Source organism: Schistocerca piceifrons, chromosome X (assembly GCF_021461385.2).
Source record: "Schistocerca piceifrons isolate TAMUIC-IGC-003096 chromosome X, iqSchPice1.1, whole genome shotgun sequence".
In the NCBI taxonomy this organism is placed as follows: Eukaryota; Metazoa; Arthropoda; class Insecta; order Orthoptera; family Acrididae; genus Schistocerca; species Schistocerca piceifrons.
The window spans coordinates 588,562,563-588,580,260 of NC_060149.1; the positions used below are offsets into that span (position 1 = coordinate 588,562,563).

The window sequence follows — 17,698 nt, forward strand, 5'->3', positions numbered from 1 at the left end:
GGAAACTGCTAAGGCAATCAAGGATAACATGTGGGTGCTCCAATTACATAAGTGTCACCTGTCGGTGGAAAGTCTTATGCCTTTAAAAGCCTCTGTCCTAGGCACGTTAACTTATTAAACTCCAGAAGAAAGAATATTGGGCAGTTCGTGGTACGTGTCATTGAAGCCTCTGCATCCAACAGCTATGCCTCACTCCTCCATCTACGCAAAAGACAGGTAGAGGATAAGAACCTGTCCTACCCTACAGTACAGGAGAAAGAAGTCATCGGGGTCTGTGCTAAGTGTGACACTTTGTATGTTGATGATTAATGGGCTTGTAGAGGCTGTGGGCCCTATGATCTCACCATACTTACATGTGGATAACTTGTGTGTTTACTGCAGTTTTTCAATCATCAGTACTGTATTGGTGAACACCAGTTACAAGGTACCATCAGTCAAGTGCAGTCTTGGGCTCTCACCCATGGTTCCAGTTTTCCACTGTGAGGACATGTATTACACACTTACACTGACTTGGAATTGTTCATCCAAATCTGGAACTTTACCTTCGTAATGAACTGCTCAACGTAGTAAAGTCATAACATTTTTTTCCAACTTTTCTTTGAGGCTGGGTTGATGTGGCTGCCACATATATTCATCAGCTTAAAAATAAACTCAACACATTTCACTGTCTCAGTCCCATCTCCTGAGGTACAGCTCCATCCTCTTGCATGTCTACACAACATTATTCGTATCCCTACTGGATTATAGGCTTCTGGCTTACAGGACAGTGGTCTTCTCAACATTACAGGCTAATGGACGTGATCTACAACTGCAGGATCTGGCTAAGATGAATCCTATGGGCAGCCTTTCTGTCAACACAGATCCATCCCTTATGGATCAGATGTCACCAATTAGTAATAAATTGTGCCATATGTAACCATAGCTACTCTGAACACTCTGATTACCATATCCCTTTTGCTGACTGGGGGATTCACCTCTCACAAGGGTGGACCAGGCCTGGTGTTCTAACAGCAGTTTGTCTGGAGTCTTTTTGCTCTGACCTATACCTCTCTCCATTGAACCCTTTCATCAGGTTACCTGTTGTGAAAACCCTTCCCCTCCACTGTGGTGTGTACCTCATCCAAAGCTCCCACTGGATATTTCCATTGCACAAAAATAAATGTTAGATTCCCTCAATGTTTCGGTGTTTGTTCTCTCAGTTCTTGGTAACAGTCATCTATATTGAAAGCTCAGAGAATGCCGATCACATTTGCTATACCTGGACACATTATGGGTTCATGAATAATGCACACAACATCGTTTTCTTCTCCTCGAAGCCTTTAGCCTTCAGTTATTAAAAGGAAAAACGTACTGATGGCCTTCATGTGTAGTCTCTTTTGACCCCACTAAAAATTAATTAATTAATTAATCAAGCTATATGCTTGGAATGCACCCCTGTTGCAGATGCATAGAAAAAAATTGTTGTATCATTTATTGAACACCCTTCATAGTAAAGTTTGGTCTGCTCCCATAGTAGTTATAAGTAAGTTGCTGGCATTTAGTTTGCTTCTGGGTAGTATGCCAACCATGTAAATTCATTTTAATATATGGGTGGATCATACTTTCTTCTCTTTTTTAGCATGTTTTACGCACACACACAATTTATGATTATAGCAAATAATTTTAATATCGTGTTACCTGTTAATAAAAAGTACAGCTTTCACCAACCCAAAGTTTGGTTGTAATGCCACAGTGCTTTACTAGATGTGATCTTATTGGAAATGGTATTCCTTAGCCTTCCTCCAACTCTTGAGCTGTCTAACCCAGCCAGGTACAGGGAGACATACAGCTGAAGGTTGAGTCCAAACCACAGTGCAACTCAACATTTTCATATTAAGAAATACTGCCAGAAGTGAAAGAAGTGATACATGACAAAATCCTAGGAATATCTGGGAACTGAACCAGAGACCTTTGGATCGATAATGTGACGTCTCACTCAAAAACAAAACACACACACACACACACACACACACACACACACACACACACACACACACACATTCGGGCCACCCAGAAATCAAGTTTTCTTTTCTATGTTAGTAAACATTCTTATTCTTTCTCCAGGTGAATGTGAGGTTCGGTCTGTGACAAAGTTTCCCAGTGCACAAAATGTAGTGCTGATTGAAATTTATCAGCAGCTGTGTCAATTGTTCTGGTAAATGTAGTGAATAAACGAACAATACATCACTGGTGTAGGCAATTTTCTGTAGGTTGTCAGTGTCCACTTGAAAAGAGCTGTGGATGACTGTCCCTCATCAATGACGACCTTGCGAAGCTGGTGTGACAGCATGTTATGAAGAATGCTCACTCCACTAATATGGATGTTGCCAGCCTTTTTGTGCAGGTATTGTGGTCCTTGTTAGATGAACCTGTCCCTAAGGTGCCAGATGACGCCAGTGATTTCCTCAACAGGATTGTCATGGGTAATGAGGTGTTGGTTGCTCACTTTATGCCAAAAACATAGAGGCAGTTGATGCCTTGGTGTCACAGTGGGTCTCCAGTTAACATGAAGTTCAAATAGACTGTCAGTGTGGAAAGTGATATGTCTGGTGCTCTGGGACAGGAAGGGCATTTTGCTCATTGTCTTCTGCCCAGTGTTGAAACAGTGAACAATAACCATTTTGCAAAACATTGTGGAAATTGCAGTGGGCTATTCAGAATGGGAGGCATGGCATGCTCAGTGCAGATGTTGTGTTGATTCACGACAATGCTGCCTACATACAGCTCAACACGCGACAGTTGTCCTAAAGAAGTTTGTCTGGGAGCTGTCCAATTATCTACCATACAGTCCTGATATTGATCCCAGCATTTCCATCTTTCCTTGCACCTCAAGGACTTCTGTCCTCTTTGTCAGCATTTTTGCAATGCCAAAGAGATGAAAACATCTGTGAAACATTGGTTCCATTCCTAGTCAGCAGACTTCAAACAGGAATACGAAAGTTGATCCCACAATGACAAATGTCTTAGATCTGCTGGTGATTGTGTTAAGAGAATATCTCAAAAATGCTATATCTGTTGCCAGTGAAGTTTTACTTGTAGCTAGGTTGGAAACTTAATTTCTCTATGACCCTCATATATGCTGGTAGGTGAGAGGGAGATGTTCACTTTATGACAGTCTCTCAAGTGAAAAAGGACCAACAGGAATAATAAGGAAATAGCTTACATTCACCATAATTCTGGATCAAGAATGTCTTACAATGATAGGATGAGAAGAAACATGTCCATGGGGGAAGGGTGTAATGGTGTCTCCTTGGAGGTGACTTTCCATTGAGGCTGTCACTACTCTACCTGCCGACTTACTGTCATCACAGTTTTTCCTGCCTAATCATAGTTTTGAATTGTGAACCAAAGAACCTCAGAAACTGTAAATTCAAGAATGAAATTACAGTGAAATCCAGACTGTTAGCTGCTTACAGGTGTTGATAAATATCAACGTGGGCAGTTGAAAATGTATACCTCAACTGGCACTCAAACCTAGGATCTCTTGCTTGCATGGCAGATGCTCTACCCAACTGAGCTATCAAGGACACAGATGATAGTGCGACTGCAGGGACGCTCCCCATGAGACCCACATTTCTAACTTACTGTCCACTATACTCATTACTCGCAGCAGTCAGTCTACCTATTCCCATAAGAGTTTGAGCAATGTAAGTGGATCCATACTGAGAAAGATCGTTGGCCAGTAAGCCTTATCTATATGAAGATGGTATCTACTTTATATTCTGTCAACTTGTTGTGTTTCAGAGATTGGTAATTTGGTGCTTTTCAAATATATACATAAAATTTAATTCTTGAATTGCGTGTATTTGTTCATAGTAAGGTACTCTGTGTCGGGGTTTTAAATAAGTGGGAATTTTCTTTATGAAAGCTCACAAAATTGTAGAGATGGTAGTGCAGTAATCACTTTCCTTTTATTAAGAAAGAAAAACAGTGTTAAGTTCTAAGATATTAATGTTAAAAAAATTTTCTTCATTGTGATATAACAGTACCTAGCCTTATTCTAACAAATTTTATTTTTTGCAGAGATTTAGTGTATACGTCAAAGCTGAAACTGAGAATGTGGAGACTTTGTTCTTCAATCCAGATGAGTATGTCTGGAATATAATGGTAAGTTTTTTTAAATATCTACACATCAATTATAGTTTACTTTGTAGAAGACCAGGGAATCAACATGTGTTTACTTGGTGTATCATAATTGAAAGTCCTGTGTGAAATATAAATAACGGAAGGAGTAAAGGAAACAACTTTTGATAGGATAGGATATGCCTTTGACAAGACTGGAATAGAATGTGCTTGGTGGGAACATAGGACAGATTTCACACATAGGTTGTCCACAGAAATATGACTCATGTGGCAAGAAGTTAGGTTAGGTTTGGCATAAGAATGGACCAGGATATCTCTTAGATTGGGTGGATTACAGAATAACACTTTGGAAAAAGTGGGAAGTTTAGTGGTAAGGATGTTCCTCACTTTCAGGCATGAATATAGGTATTTGAAGCCCTAGTGAAGGATATCCCACTCTGGAGTTACACGGATAATGAGGGGAGGTGCTGCTTTGCTGCTGATTCATGGAGCTGGAGATACGATGAGGGGCATGTGTGAATATGGCATGGGAGATCTGTTTGGGGACAAGGTTTCAAGGGTAATGCCTGTTTGTGATGACCTTCAGCATACTGGGTCAGGATTTTGCTTGTCATATCGCATGTGCAGTATATAGTGGCCAGATGATATGGGAGAAACTTTGAAGTGTGGAAGGGATGGCCACTATCAAAATGGAGGCACTGTTGATGGTCAGTGAGCTAGATGTGGCAGTGATATTTATGGAATCATCAGTGAGATATCGGTCATTGTTCAGGGAGTTGACCCACAGGGCTGAGGAGGACTGCGTAAAGTGAGTGGAGGAGAAGGTGTTGAGGCTGTGGAGGAATGAAAGTCTCTTGGCCCTGCTTCCATATCATGAAGAAATCATTGTATCTGAACCATACAAGGTACTTAGGATCATGAGTGGGTAGGAAGGTATCTTCTAGATGGCCTACAAATAGGTTGCAATGCTTGTTTGCATGGCAGTGCCATGGGTTTATTTGTGTATCTTCCCCTCAAAAGAGAAGCAGTTAGAAGTAAGAAAGTAGTGTGCCAGGTGTATAAGGGAGGAGGTGGTGGCTTAGGAGGTGGTAGAATGTTGGGAGAGATTGTGTTAGAGAACAGCAAGCACATAGGTATCTGGAATGTTGGTGTGTATGGAAGGATCAACACTGAGGTGTCAGATGGTAATAGGAATGATTGAGAGGCAATCATGGAAGTGGTTTGTCTATGGGAAGCCAGGCTGAAGGCAAGGAGTTAAAGGTCTGGTAAAAAGAGAACCAATATTCTTTCCATAGAAGCACAGTACTCAACTACAATGGAGCATCCAGGATGGCTTGTATGTGGAAGAGTCAGACGTTGATGGATACTTTCTGTTAGGTAATCACAACAGTTCCTCATGTCAGTGATGAATCCTTTGTTTGCAGAGAGGATGACCAAATCAGGGTCTGTCTTTAGATTGTTAATGGCTCTTTTTTCTTTCTTTAAAAAAGAGGTTTATGTTTCTGGGAAAGGATTTAGGGAGGAGGATGAGGCAACGTTGTAGGTAAGGAATTCCTATAAGGTAACCAGGGAGTGTGGAGGATCACAAGTGGGTTGAGTTATTAACTTAGAGAGCAAGTCTTAACCTTGGCTTTTTGTCAATTTTTGTTGGAGATTTTGGTGGTTTGATGGTGAGGTCTTTGGTTAAGAGTGTCCTATTTCTATCCCACCACAGGCATATCCTACCCAATCAGAGGCAATGCTACATCTGAAAGCAATCACATCATATACCACCTCAATTGTAACGTTTGCTCAACCTTTCATATAAACCTGAAAGAATAACTACTGTCAAAATGGAGTCACGAGCAGAGTTGGCCACCCTGTGGTAGAGCATAATATGCATAAGTTCAGTGTCGTCCTCCTCCTCCTCCTCCTCCTCCTCCTCCTCCTAGACTATTCCTCAATGCTATTGTCCGCAGCTCATGCTCTCGCGGTCGCATTCTTGCTTCCTGAACACGGGGTCCTGGGTTCGATTCCCGGTGGCGTCAGGGATTTTCACCTGCCTCGAGATGAGTTGGTGTTCGTGTTGTCCTCATCCTTTCATAATCATTCCTGAAAGTGGCGAGTTTGGACTGAGCAAAGGTTGGGAATTTGTACGGGAGCTGATAACCGCGCAGTTGAGTGCCCCACAAATCCATCATCATCATCATCATCATCATCATCATCATCGTCATCATCCATGCTATTGTCTGTTACTTGCAACTCCCGTGGTAGTCTACTTGAATGTGGAAGTTGCAAAAGTGTGATGAAAAAAATTAAAACATCAATTATTCCCTAATTTTGTAGGGTTTTTGACACTGTTCATATGACATTAGCAAAATGAATGGTACGAGGGCGAGTTAAATGAAAACCTTAAATATTTTTTTAAAATATTATTTATTGTGCAGAAGTGGTACAAAGCTGTGAACAGATATAATCTGTGTCTGCCAAGAAACATTTAAGAGGAAATCTATGGAGAAATACATGGTGTGATTCGTCTCACATGCCACATGGCACTAAGAGAAGAACCAGTTTTGCTGATAAGTTTGGAAGATTGCAGCTGGGAAGAAACCCAAAGCAATGAATATAGTGGTGAATGACCCCTGAAAAGATGGGCTAATTTCACCCAGAACTGCAAATAATAAATCAAGAGTACTAGTAATTACAGTCCTATTGCTTTTAGTTACAATTAAATGTATTTTGACAGTTAATGGTATTACTAAGACTTCAGGCAATAATATTTTAAGAAGTTGATATGCTGTCCTATGTAGCTCTGTGTAAACTGCTTCTGAATGACATGGCTGAAAATAGACTAATTGTATTGTGGTTTGAGAGATATAATTGGAGCAAGGAAGCATGAAAATGGTGTTCTTCCTTGATGGAAAGCAGTCTCAAACCTGAGCCAAGGCAGTATTTGAAGAGTAGATATATACCAACAGTCAAGTTTCTACTATTTCTTTCCTTTAGTCATGTGTCTCTTTTTAATGTTGTCACCTTTTTAAGTTTTTGCATCTTTTTCACCCTTTTTTTGCTATTTTGGGAAGAAAATAAGTTATTTACTTTTGTTTCCAAGTTTCTGTCTTTGTGTTCATTCATTTAACTTTTTGAAATACTCCAGTGATGAAAGTACTTAAAATCTAACATTGCAGGCCTTCTGAAATTTGTGATAGTGTTCCTTTTTGATTTTTGAGGGTTTTTTATATTTTGTGCAACTGTTGTTATTCTCAAACAACAATGGAAATTACTGTACGAATAATATTTGAAATAAAGGAAAGGCAACCACTAACCTATAGCTGACTGATGCGTGGTACATAGAAATATGCAACAGAAAACAGTATTTATGATCTCTTCCAAGTTCTTGTTCTTGCTCTTTTTCTAGTGGAAGTACACACATTTACACACTCTGCTGCACAGATACACTCAGACCATGGCCACGGGTATGTATATTTGGGAGTGTGTGGTTGTGTGCGCACATGTGTACTTTTACTAAAGAAAGAGCAAGAGACAAAAATGTTATAAACACTGTTTCTGTTGTGTGTTTCTATGCACCTCACATCAGTCAGCTATAGGTGAGTGGTTGCCTTTCCTTTATTTTTGTGTTGTTAGTGTCCAATATTCCTTTATCTGCTGCTTTTTTTTTTAAGAGATTCTAGTTTTGCTGTGGTTATGAAACTGCTGCTGTTATACTCTGTTCTGTTTTGAAAATGAAACTTTTTGTGGTTGGGAAAATACAAATTCTTTACTGACTGGTACCTGAATTTATGCCTATATGTCGATGATCAATCTGTGTGCTTGAAATATGTGTAAAGTTGGCAGAATGTCACGCCAACCGTGTTTTAATTAAACGATGTAAAACCTTCATGTATTTTAGCTACAAAGTTTTTAAGAAACCTATGACGAAATAAATTATGTCCTGTTCCTCCATCCATCTAACATTAACAGTAGGTTTTGTAAGAAATTATAGTATGTTCCATAATTGTAAAATGAGTGCATAACTCCATGCTAACTAGTACAGTCACGGGATTGCAATGGCTCTGTACTCAGAGCAAAAATAATATCTGTAATCCATTTATGCACCAAAACGACTACCAGTAGCGTGTAAACACTAGTTCACTGCTGTTGTTTAGTGCAAAAGTTACTAGTGATGGTGGAACGAACATATGTATGTACAGACCTTGCTGTTTTACGATATATGGACATACATACGACTTAGCCGCGTTACAAATGTATATAACAGCAAATGATGACACACAAATCTGTCAGCTTGTATAAAGTAGACATGGCTTAAAGCCAAAACAAGTAAGTAAACATGGTTACATAGCTGCAGTTTTCGTTTTGTGTAATTGGCACACAAAGATTTTTGTGAAATATTGTATAAACATTTTGTATTTCAGCTGCACTTGTTATGGCCTAATGCCAAAATTGCAATAGTGGAAATAAAAAGTTTAACAGTCACTGGTGTAAACATGTCTTTGAAGTAATGCAACACATTTCTTTCTGAAAGCAGGTGAGTTTTATTCAGGATTACAACACATCATATTATTCCCCACTTATTTGGCTACAAAACCCTATTTTTAATCTGTGTTCAGTGTGGCGGCCTTATGCCAGCTTACTGGGAAGGCCTGTATGTCCACATGGGAACAGTCTACTGGTCAACATTGGAGCCAATATCTTACTGCATTAATAACCTCCCCATTATCCACATATTACTTCTCACGGAGTGCAACCATCATTGGCATTGGAGGAAGCGAGCTCCAGGCTGTAGAGAGGATGAGAAAGAACAGTCCAGTGAAGTTTTGTGAGCTCCTCCCGAATGTACAGACTTGTGTAAGGCCTTGCATTGCCAAGGAGAAACACACATTTGTTTGCATTTTTGTGGTGACAAACACGCTGAAGTCATTCTTCAGTTTTCTGAGGGTAGCACAATGCACTTCACAAATGAGTGCCCACACATTCCACATTGTAGGAGTCACAGCTGTGCCAGGTGGGATTGGCCGGTACACATGAGATCAGACAAGTTTGCACGGCCTTGTTCAATGATGGCAGGTGCTTCCCCCCAATGATTCACCATGCTTTTGTTCACTGCCAGGTCTCTGTAGACATTCTGTAGGTGCCTGTGAATATCTGCTATGCTACAGTTCTCCACCATAAGAAACTTGGTGACAGCTCTCTGCTTGGAAAACACCTCCATTAAAGACACCATTTTGAAGGCTACATATAGTGCTGCCACCTGTCGGAAACTATTGGGGCTGAAGTGGGAATATTCCACCATGTCCCGCAGCAGATTCTACATTTTTCAACCAAAATTGGCTGAGAAAAAGATGTGTTGCATTACTTATTGAGTGCCCCTCTTACAATAAACAGAAAAAAGCATAATTCATAAACTGTTCTAACTACATACAATATGTACTGTATATAGAAAATAATGGAGAATGTATCATTGAAACCTCATTACAGTGAGCAACCAGTCAAATGCAGTGTGAACACACAGTTTCATCAAACGTACTGTTCATTCTGTGACACGACATTTAAAGACAGAAGCTAGCATCCATTTGCAAGAGTGGTCAATGGCACATGCATTTACATTTAAGTTTGTCATATCAAACAGAATTAAACATAATATTCAATAAAGAGTGTTAAAAACTGAAGTTATGGGTGATGTCAGCAACTGAATGGTCATAAAATATGGGAAGAGTATTGGAGAAGGTAAATAACTTAGTGTAAATGAGCAGGCAGGAAGCATAACTATAGAGATAAGAATACAGAGGTGTATCTATCTGTCCTTGCACTTGCCATCTCACTTCTTGTAGTGTCACAATAGTGTACATAAAGGTCATGATCTCTTCAGCTATTTCTCCCATTTTTCTAGGTTTCAACATTGTTTGTATATTGCTTGTTGTTATAGCCAACCTTCTGTCCTTTCTCTTTGCCAAAGTCACATTCTGTATGTTCCACCCATTATCCGAGGCTGTTGTTGTGGTTCCATAATATGATTTTTTTTTTTTTTTTAACTGTTTGGGGTTTTCTAACTTTTCCTTCAGTTATTACTACAGACTGATAAACTTATACAACTGGTAAATTTGAGCCACTGTAAATTCTTTTACATACAAAAATTAAATAATAGCATGCATATTACAAATGGTGGGAGCAATGATTTTTTAAAGTCATGTGTCGTACTGCTGCTGACTCAAAACTGTTTCTTCATAAACAATCAATAGATGACACTGCACTTGTTCATATTACCAGGAAATTAAAATGCCCAGACAGAGAAAGGTGTAGCCTATGATATATATACTGAAGAGCCAAAGAAACAGGTGCACCTGTGCCAAATATTGTGTAGGACCCCCGCAAGCATGTGGAAGTGCCACAGTATGACATGGCATGGACTTGACTAATGTCTGTAATAGTGCCGAAGGGAATTGACACCATGAATCTTGCGGGGCTGTCCATAAATCTGTAAGAGCACAACAGGGAGGAGATCTGTTCTGAACAGCACATTGCAAGGCATCCCAGAATGCTCAATAATGTTCATTTCTGGGAAGTTGAGAGCCCAGCAGAAGAGTTTAAACTTGGAAGACTGTTCCTGGAGCCACTCTGTAGCGATTAGGGTCGTGTGGAGTGTTGCACTGTCCTGCTGGAATTGCCCAAGTCTGTCAGAATTCGCAATGGACAGGAATGGATGCAGGTGATCAGACAGGATGCTTACTTATGTCTCACCTGTCAGTCATATCTAGACGTATTAGTGGTCCCATATCACACCAGTTGCACATTCCCCACACCATTTCAGAGCCTCCACCAGCTTGAACAGTCCACTGCTGACATGCAGGGTCCATGGATTCATGAGGTTGTGTCCATACCTCCACACATCCATCCGCTCGATAAAATTTGAAACTAGACTTGTCCAGGCAACATGTTTCCAACCATCAACAGTTCAATGTCGGTGTTGACAGGCCCCGGCGAGGCATAAAGCTTTGTGTCATGCAGTCATCAAGGGTACACGAGTGGGCCTTCGGCTCTGAAAGCCCATATTGATCATGTTTTGTTGAATGGTTTTCGTGCTGACACTTGCTGATGACCGAGCATTGAAATCTGCAGCAGTTTGTGGAAGCGTAGCACTTCTGTTACGTTGAACGATTCTCTTCAGTTGTTGCTGATCCCATTCTTGCAGGCTGTTTTTCTGGCTGTAGTGCTGTCGGAGATTTGATGTTTTACCACATCCCTGATATTCGTGGTACTTGTGAAACCTCACTTCATCGGTACCTTGTGAGATGCTGTCCCATTGCATGTGTGCCGACTATAACACCACATTCAAATTCACTTAAATTTTGATAATCTGCCATTTTATCAGCAGTAACTGATCTAATGACTGCGCCAGACTCTTGTCGTCTTATTTAGGCGTTGCTGACTGCAGTGCTGTATTCTGCGTGTTTACATATCTCTGTATTTGAATACACACGCCTATACCAGTTTCTTTGGCGCTTCAGTGTAGATTGCCAACACACTGCTGTGTTTGGGCATTCCGATATCCTCTGACTTACAGTTCATATTATACCTTGAATTTATTTTAGACAACATTGCTCTGCAGTGTTATAAGTTAAGGTGCTGTAAACTTGGTATGTAGCTGTGCTCAACTGAAGCTTCATTGGCTCAGATTCCATTGTTATAAAATTTTTCTTTTGTTAGTCTTTTTCCAGTATAGTAAAATAACAGTGGGTTGTAGTTAACATTCATTGGATTTTAAATTAGTACCATCTTAACTTGTTTAATCTTCAGCAATACTGTCAATAATCACTTCAATCTGAGACACCAGTAGAACTGGAAATTGCTACACCCAAAACAGGGGACTAATGGGCAGGCCACAATGCCACAGGCAATTCTACAGCCATCTTATATGGTGATTCAAGCATTTAAGGCCAGCATTAAACAGCATCTGTCGGTATGTTACCTTCAGTGGATGCAAAGTGTTTGTCAGCCCACACAAATCACATATTGCATGAATGAACCGTTAATATTTGTTTTGGACTTCTGCTTTCTCCCCACTGACTCTTTAGTATGTAGTTCGGTGGGATCGCAGCCTGCTTGCAATGACAGCATTAGGACTTTTAGATATTTCCTTGCTGCAAACTGTATCAAAGCTTATGAAATAATAAATGTTGGAATACCATTGGAAAAAAAAAAATTGTAGACATGGACAAGAAAACGTACTGTAGCACACACGAAGACATGGAAGCATCAGTTACAGACTTGTTGACACTAATACACCACCACACCGCTTGGCACAGCAGGAAACGGGAAAAGAGAAAATGTTTCAGTTACTGCAGTATTGGAAACAAGCATCAGAAGCCATAGCAATACTACAGTTGCAATCTGCGACATTACAGTCGTCACCTCCAGAATTTTTGTGATTCCAATCAGCAAAAGAGCATTGGCAATAATACATAAAGTAATAGAACTGGTATGTCTGCTCTGAATCAGCAGGCAACTTTTTCTCACCCCATCTTGTGGTATTTTCCTGATGTGTATTGGTTCTTAGGAATCTTGCCCCATAAGTAAGACACTGTGTCATAAGCTTTTCAAGAAATTTGGTATGTTAGGTTCTTATTTTTGAAAAGGTCTTGTGTGGTAGTATCCTGGCTGAAATTTTATTAATGACAACAGCCATATAATGTGTAGGTGGCATATGAGTTCACATGTGAGAAATGTGAAGTGCCATGCACTGCCTCATTATTGTGTTATTTAGTTTTGCAGAAACCCATGACCACAAAGTCCAGTGTTAAAATGAACAGATTCATAAGTAAGCACTGGACATACAGTTGCAACAACCAATTGAAATTGCAGCTGTAAATACAGAAACAAACTGCCAAAACTCACTATCATCAGAAATGAGAGATCCTGTGTTTGAAATAATGCAGCATCATAATTCACGATAGGAGATGAGATTAGTTGTAGCTCATACGTGAAATGACCCTCTTGTCCCAGGGGGAAGTATTTGGATGTCTTCTCTTCATTAACTGTTGTCATTTTTTTGTTTTTTCTTAAGTATATTGCCAGAAAAGCTTATTTAGGAGATGCTGTTCTTCTTTCTTTGGCACTATCAGCAATTACATTGTAAACATCAAGTAGATAACACTTTTATTTCTTTAGATTATTATAGTGTTGAAAACAGTGTTTGTTAAGAATGCTTTCATTAGCAGTACCCCCAAAACAGAACACCACAAATGAAAAGACAACACAGCACTAATTTCAAAATTTAGACACCCACAGAAATTTCATCATCCACAAGTAACACACAATTTCAAATCAGGAAAGTCTACTGTGCAGAGAGACCATGCACAGTGACTCAAAAACAATCTGAAAAAGCCATGAACAAATTGAGACCAGTGAACATGTTCATTGCTAACATTAAAGAAACAGCACTTGTCACTAGAGCATGTAAAAAGGAACAAAAACTGCCAGTAGTAATGTCATCCTGAAGGTGAACATCATTTCAGTGTATAATAAACAGGTGATAACTATGAATTACTTGCAGTGATTATTATATAACCACCATTGATGCTTTGTTGATGAAAGCAAATGTGTCTGATGAATTGCTTTTCAACTTACAGTACACTTAAGACAAGCCAAAACGATAATATGAAGTTCACCAAGCTGGACATTGGGCAGATTTTTTATGCAGCGCATCACAGGAGGTGTAGTTTGTTTTTAATTTAGCTCCTGATGGTTTCATACTAATGATTCCTCTAGGCCAGTGGTTTTCAAACTTTTTCAGTCCATGGTTCCCTTGACCTGAATATAAACACCAGTGGCTCCTTTCACAGATGACATCCAACTTGAAATATGGGGGTAAATAAACTTAAGTTTAGAAAAATGTGAATAAGAGTAGTTATTTGTTTATTAGCTGTTGACAGAACACATTTTAATATTATTACATCTTATACTTGCAACAAAATCAATGGGAAGAATGAGCTTGCTTCTTCATCATCAGTTTCTCAAATTTCAACCCAAGATTGGAAATTGCAACTTATATATTTTTGGCACATTCATTTGTGATCTGTATTATGTGGTGACAACTGTCAATGTGGAAAAACCTACCCCACATAAGTAGGATGTTACATGTTGTTTCTTTACTCAGGAAATAAACAAACAAAATTACTATTTTTATGAAATCCGTGTGACACCCCTACTGTGAGGTCGTGATTCCCCTGGGAGATGTGACACACAGTCTGAAAACCCCTGCTCTAGGCTATCAGAATGTTTATATGAGAATTGTTGAAATTTAATTGTTAGAACAGACTTGCAGCTGAACATGGCTCAGTGGGTAACACTGATATTAATTTCATCCCATCTTCTGACTTACAGAATGAATTCTCGGTGGCTCTGATTATTGTGTTGCGTGCCTCGTTAAATTCACAAGGTGTTCAGGATGAAATTTTCACTCTGCAGTGGAGTGTGCACTTACATGAAACTTCCTGGCAGATTATAACTGTGTGCCAGACCAAGACTTGAACTCGGAACCTTTGCCATTCGCGGGCAAGTGCTCTAGCAACTGGGCTACGCAAGCATGACTCATGACCTGTCTTCACAGCTTCACTTCTGTCAGTACCTCGTCTCCTACTTTCCAAACATCACAGAAGGTCTCTTATGAAACTTGCAGAACTAGCACTCCTGGAAGAATGTATACTGTGGAGACAGGGCTTTGCCACAGTCTGGGGGATGTTTCCAACTGGTCCAACAGTTTGGCACTGGCCATTCATTATAGTTGATAGCTGGTAGGTTGTCATACCAATGTAAGATAGTCCTGTGATAGGACTGGAGTAGGTGGTGCTGGGTTGGTGCACTGGGCAGGCACTGCATCTGGGTCTTCCACAGGGCTATAATTCCTGTGGCAGGGGACTGGGGGAGGGAGTGGCATAGGGATGGACTAGGATGTTGTAGAGGTTGGGTGGGCAGTGGAACACCACTTTACCACTTTAGGAGGGGTTTGAAAGTGTCATCAGTAGGATGTGCCTCATTTCAGGGCATAATGATAATCAAAGCCCTGACGAAGGGTGTGGTCCAGTTGTTCCACTCCAGGGTGGTGTTGGGGGACAAGGAGGGTGCCTGTTTGTGGTTGGTTCTTGGGATGGCTGTGAGGATTTTGTGGGTGTGTGTTGGAAGGGGGGGGGGGGGGGGGGGAGAGGAGAGGAGAGGATATGGCACGAGAGATCTGTTTGTGAATTAGGACTGGAGGGTATTGCCTGTGTGCAAAGGCCATTGTGGGGCCTTTGGAATACTGAGAGGGAGTACTCATATACTGCAGATATGTCTATCATCGCTCTATGGGATTCATCTTTTGGTGTGGAAGGTTTGGCAGCTGTCAAAGTACAGTTACTGTTAGTAATTGGTGGGTCTGATGTGGACCAAGGTGTGAACGGAGCTATCTGTAGATTCAGCTGCTGGTTCCACTGATTTAACTGAAAATGGGAGACATTTTCATTATGCTGGGGTTCTGATGCCTTTGTGAGGTATGCAAGTGTCAAAATATAGGGTATTTCTCGCTTTTGGATAGCCCCCTAAACTGATCAAAATCTCAGACTTGTCGACTGGGAGTTCCTCATGTTACATATTATACTGAATATGATTCATACATCTCCTGTCAGTCCCACATCAGTACCTTGTGTGTCAATGGCCTTGTTTTGGTGGATGAACTGGTTCCTGTCAGATCACCAAAGTTTACCAATGTTGAGTGTGGCCAATACTTGGATGGATGACTGTGTGGGTATGTCGCACGCTGTCAACCATTTTCCCTTTTGCTTTATAGCTGAAGGGAGAGGAGGGGTGGTGGTGCAAGGTCTGTAATCACCAGTCCTCGTGTCATGTCCTGGATAAAACTCTAAATCTCTCCACTGTGTCTCGTGAAATGAGGGCATGCGAAATGTTGGTGATCCGTCCATCCTGTTAGGGATGTTAAGCTTGGTGGCCTCTCTGTGCTATTTGAGAGTAGTAGTCTATTTGACAGCTCTTCAACATATGACACTCATACTTCATGAAGGAAAGGTGCTTAAGAGTACGAAGGGTAGAAAACACCTTGCCAACACAGGCGGTTGAAGCTGCTCTTTGGGGTCTCCCAGCCTGTCATGCCAAATGACTTTTCTTTAGTATTTTATGAGAGTTTTGACAGTGAAAGCTAATCATCATATCATGTTTTGGGGAGAGGTTAGGTGGTATGATTAGACCAGCTTCTTCTAATTATCTGTTGGAGGTATCATAATCCAGTAAATAACTAGCAATTGTTACTTGTTAAAGTGAAAATAAATGATGTTTCTGTGGGAGCTGGCATATTTCATTTTCTGTGGTTGTTGGTTTTTTTGTTTTTGAACTGTCATCCTGAAATTATTCTGTACTGAGAGTTTTGAACCATTACAGGGCATCAGATGGGGGTGTTCATTGGAAACTGGTAGTAATGTGTGTGTTTCTGGTTCAATGGTAGGGAATTGGATCTTAACAAAATCAGCTTGCTACACAGCTGATTGTGGCATAGAAGTGATCTTTCGTTGTCATTTCACAGATGAAAACAAGGGTGGTGACCTTTAGTTAAAGTAAAGTATTTGTAAATGCTGGTATGTTGGAATAGGCCACCATAATAAATTCCATGCATCTTTGTACCAAAATGTTAATCCATGACATAAATGATACTGTTGATAGATATTAGTATTTGTCACAAGCTGCAGAATGTCAATAACCTGAGGAAATGAGACTGATCTGGAATGTGATCTGCTATATAAATTTTGTGGGATGAACTGTGACACAATGCTGTTTCTTTGTGCAGACTGTGTTAGGTTTAAGTTTTCAAACAGTGAAGGTCCCGAGTTCGAGTCTCGGCCCGGCACACAGTTTTAATCTGACAGGAAAGTTTCAAAACACTGAAGTTGTTGGTGAACACCATCCTAGTTAGGCCAAAGATGGTGGAAGTAGTCTGGCTGTTGTTAAAGGAACAATGCCGACATTCACTTCTGACCATCAGGCGAAACCTAAAAAATCCTGCATCATGATGTGTAAACTTTGAATTTACATTACTCCCACCCCTCAATTAAATATGAGTCTTCAGTCGTATCTTCTTTTACTTGTGCCTTTGTCCTGTATCCACATTGAGTCAGCATGGTTTACTATTGGATTTGGCATGCTTAATGTAAGGGATGAATGTCAGGGATGCCCTTCCTGTCAACACCTCGTTACTCACCCTCCCCCCCTTTCCCTCCACCTCTCTGGGACAGAATATGTGTACCTCAACTGACTGCTTGTAGTGTTATTTGACAGTGTGTAGACCTATTTTAAATATATACAAATCATGTAACTGAGGTGGGACTTGGGTACCACCCCATTATTCATCTAGTCGGATGTGAGGAACTGGATCCTAAAACTGGATCCATAGTGGCCAGCACACTGTCCCTCGTCGTAAATCTGCTGTGCAGATTTGATCTGGGTCCACTGCACCTCCCTGTCCCAGAAGAGGTGCAATAACATGCATGGCTATTCAGGTGGTGCAAGTCTTCTGTTCTGTCATTATTGAAGTTTCTCT

The 17,698-nt window shown here is 40.4% G+C and overlaps 1 protein-coding gene across 1 annotated transcript in view; it reads left to right on the forward strand.

Annotated features, from left to right (window-relative positions):
- LOC124721994 (UPF0587 protein v1g245604) overlaps positions 1–17,698 on the forward strand; it is a 125,603-nt gene that overhangs the window by 49,278 nt on the left and 58,627 nt on the right. Inside the window, exon 3 of the mRNA XM_047247166.1 lies at positions 4,063–4,146. Within this exon, the coding sequence (XP_047103122.1) occupies positions 4,063–4,146 (84 nt within the window). The remainder of the gene's footprint in view (positions 1–4,062; positions 4,147–17,698) is intronic.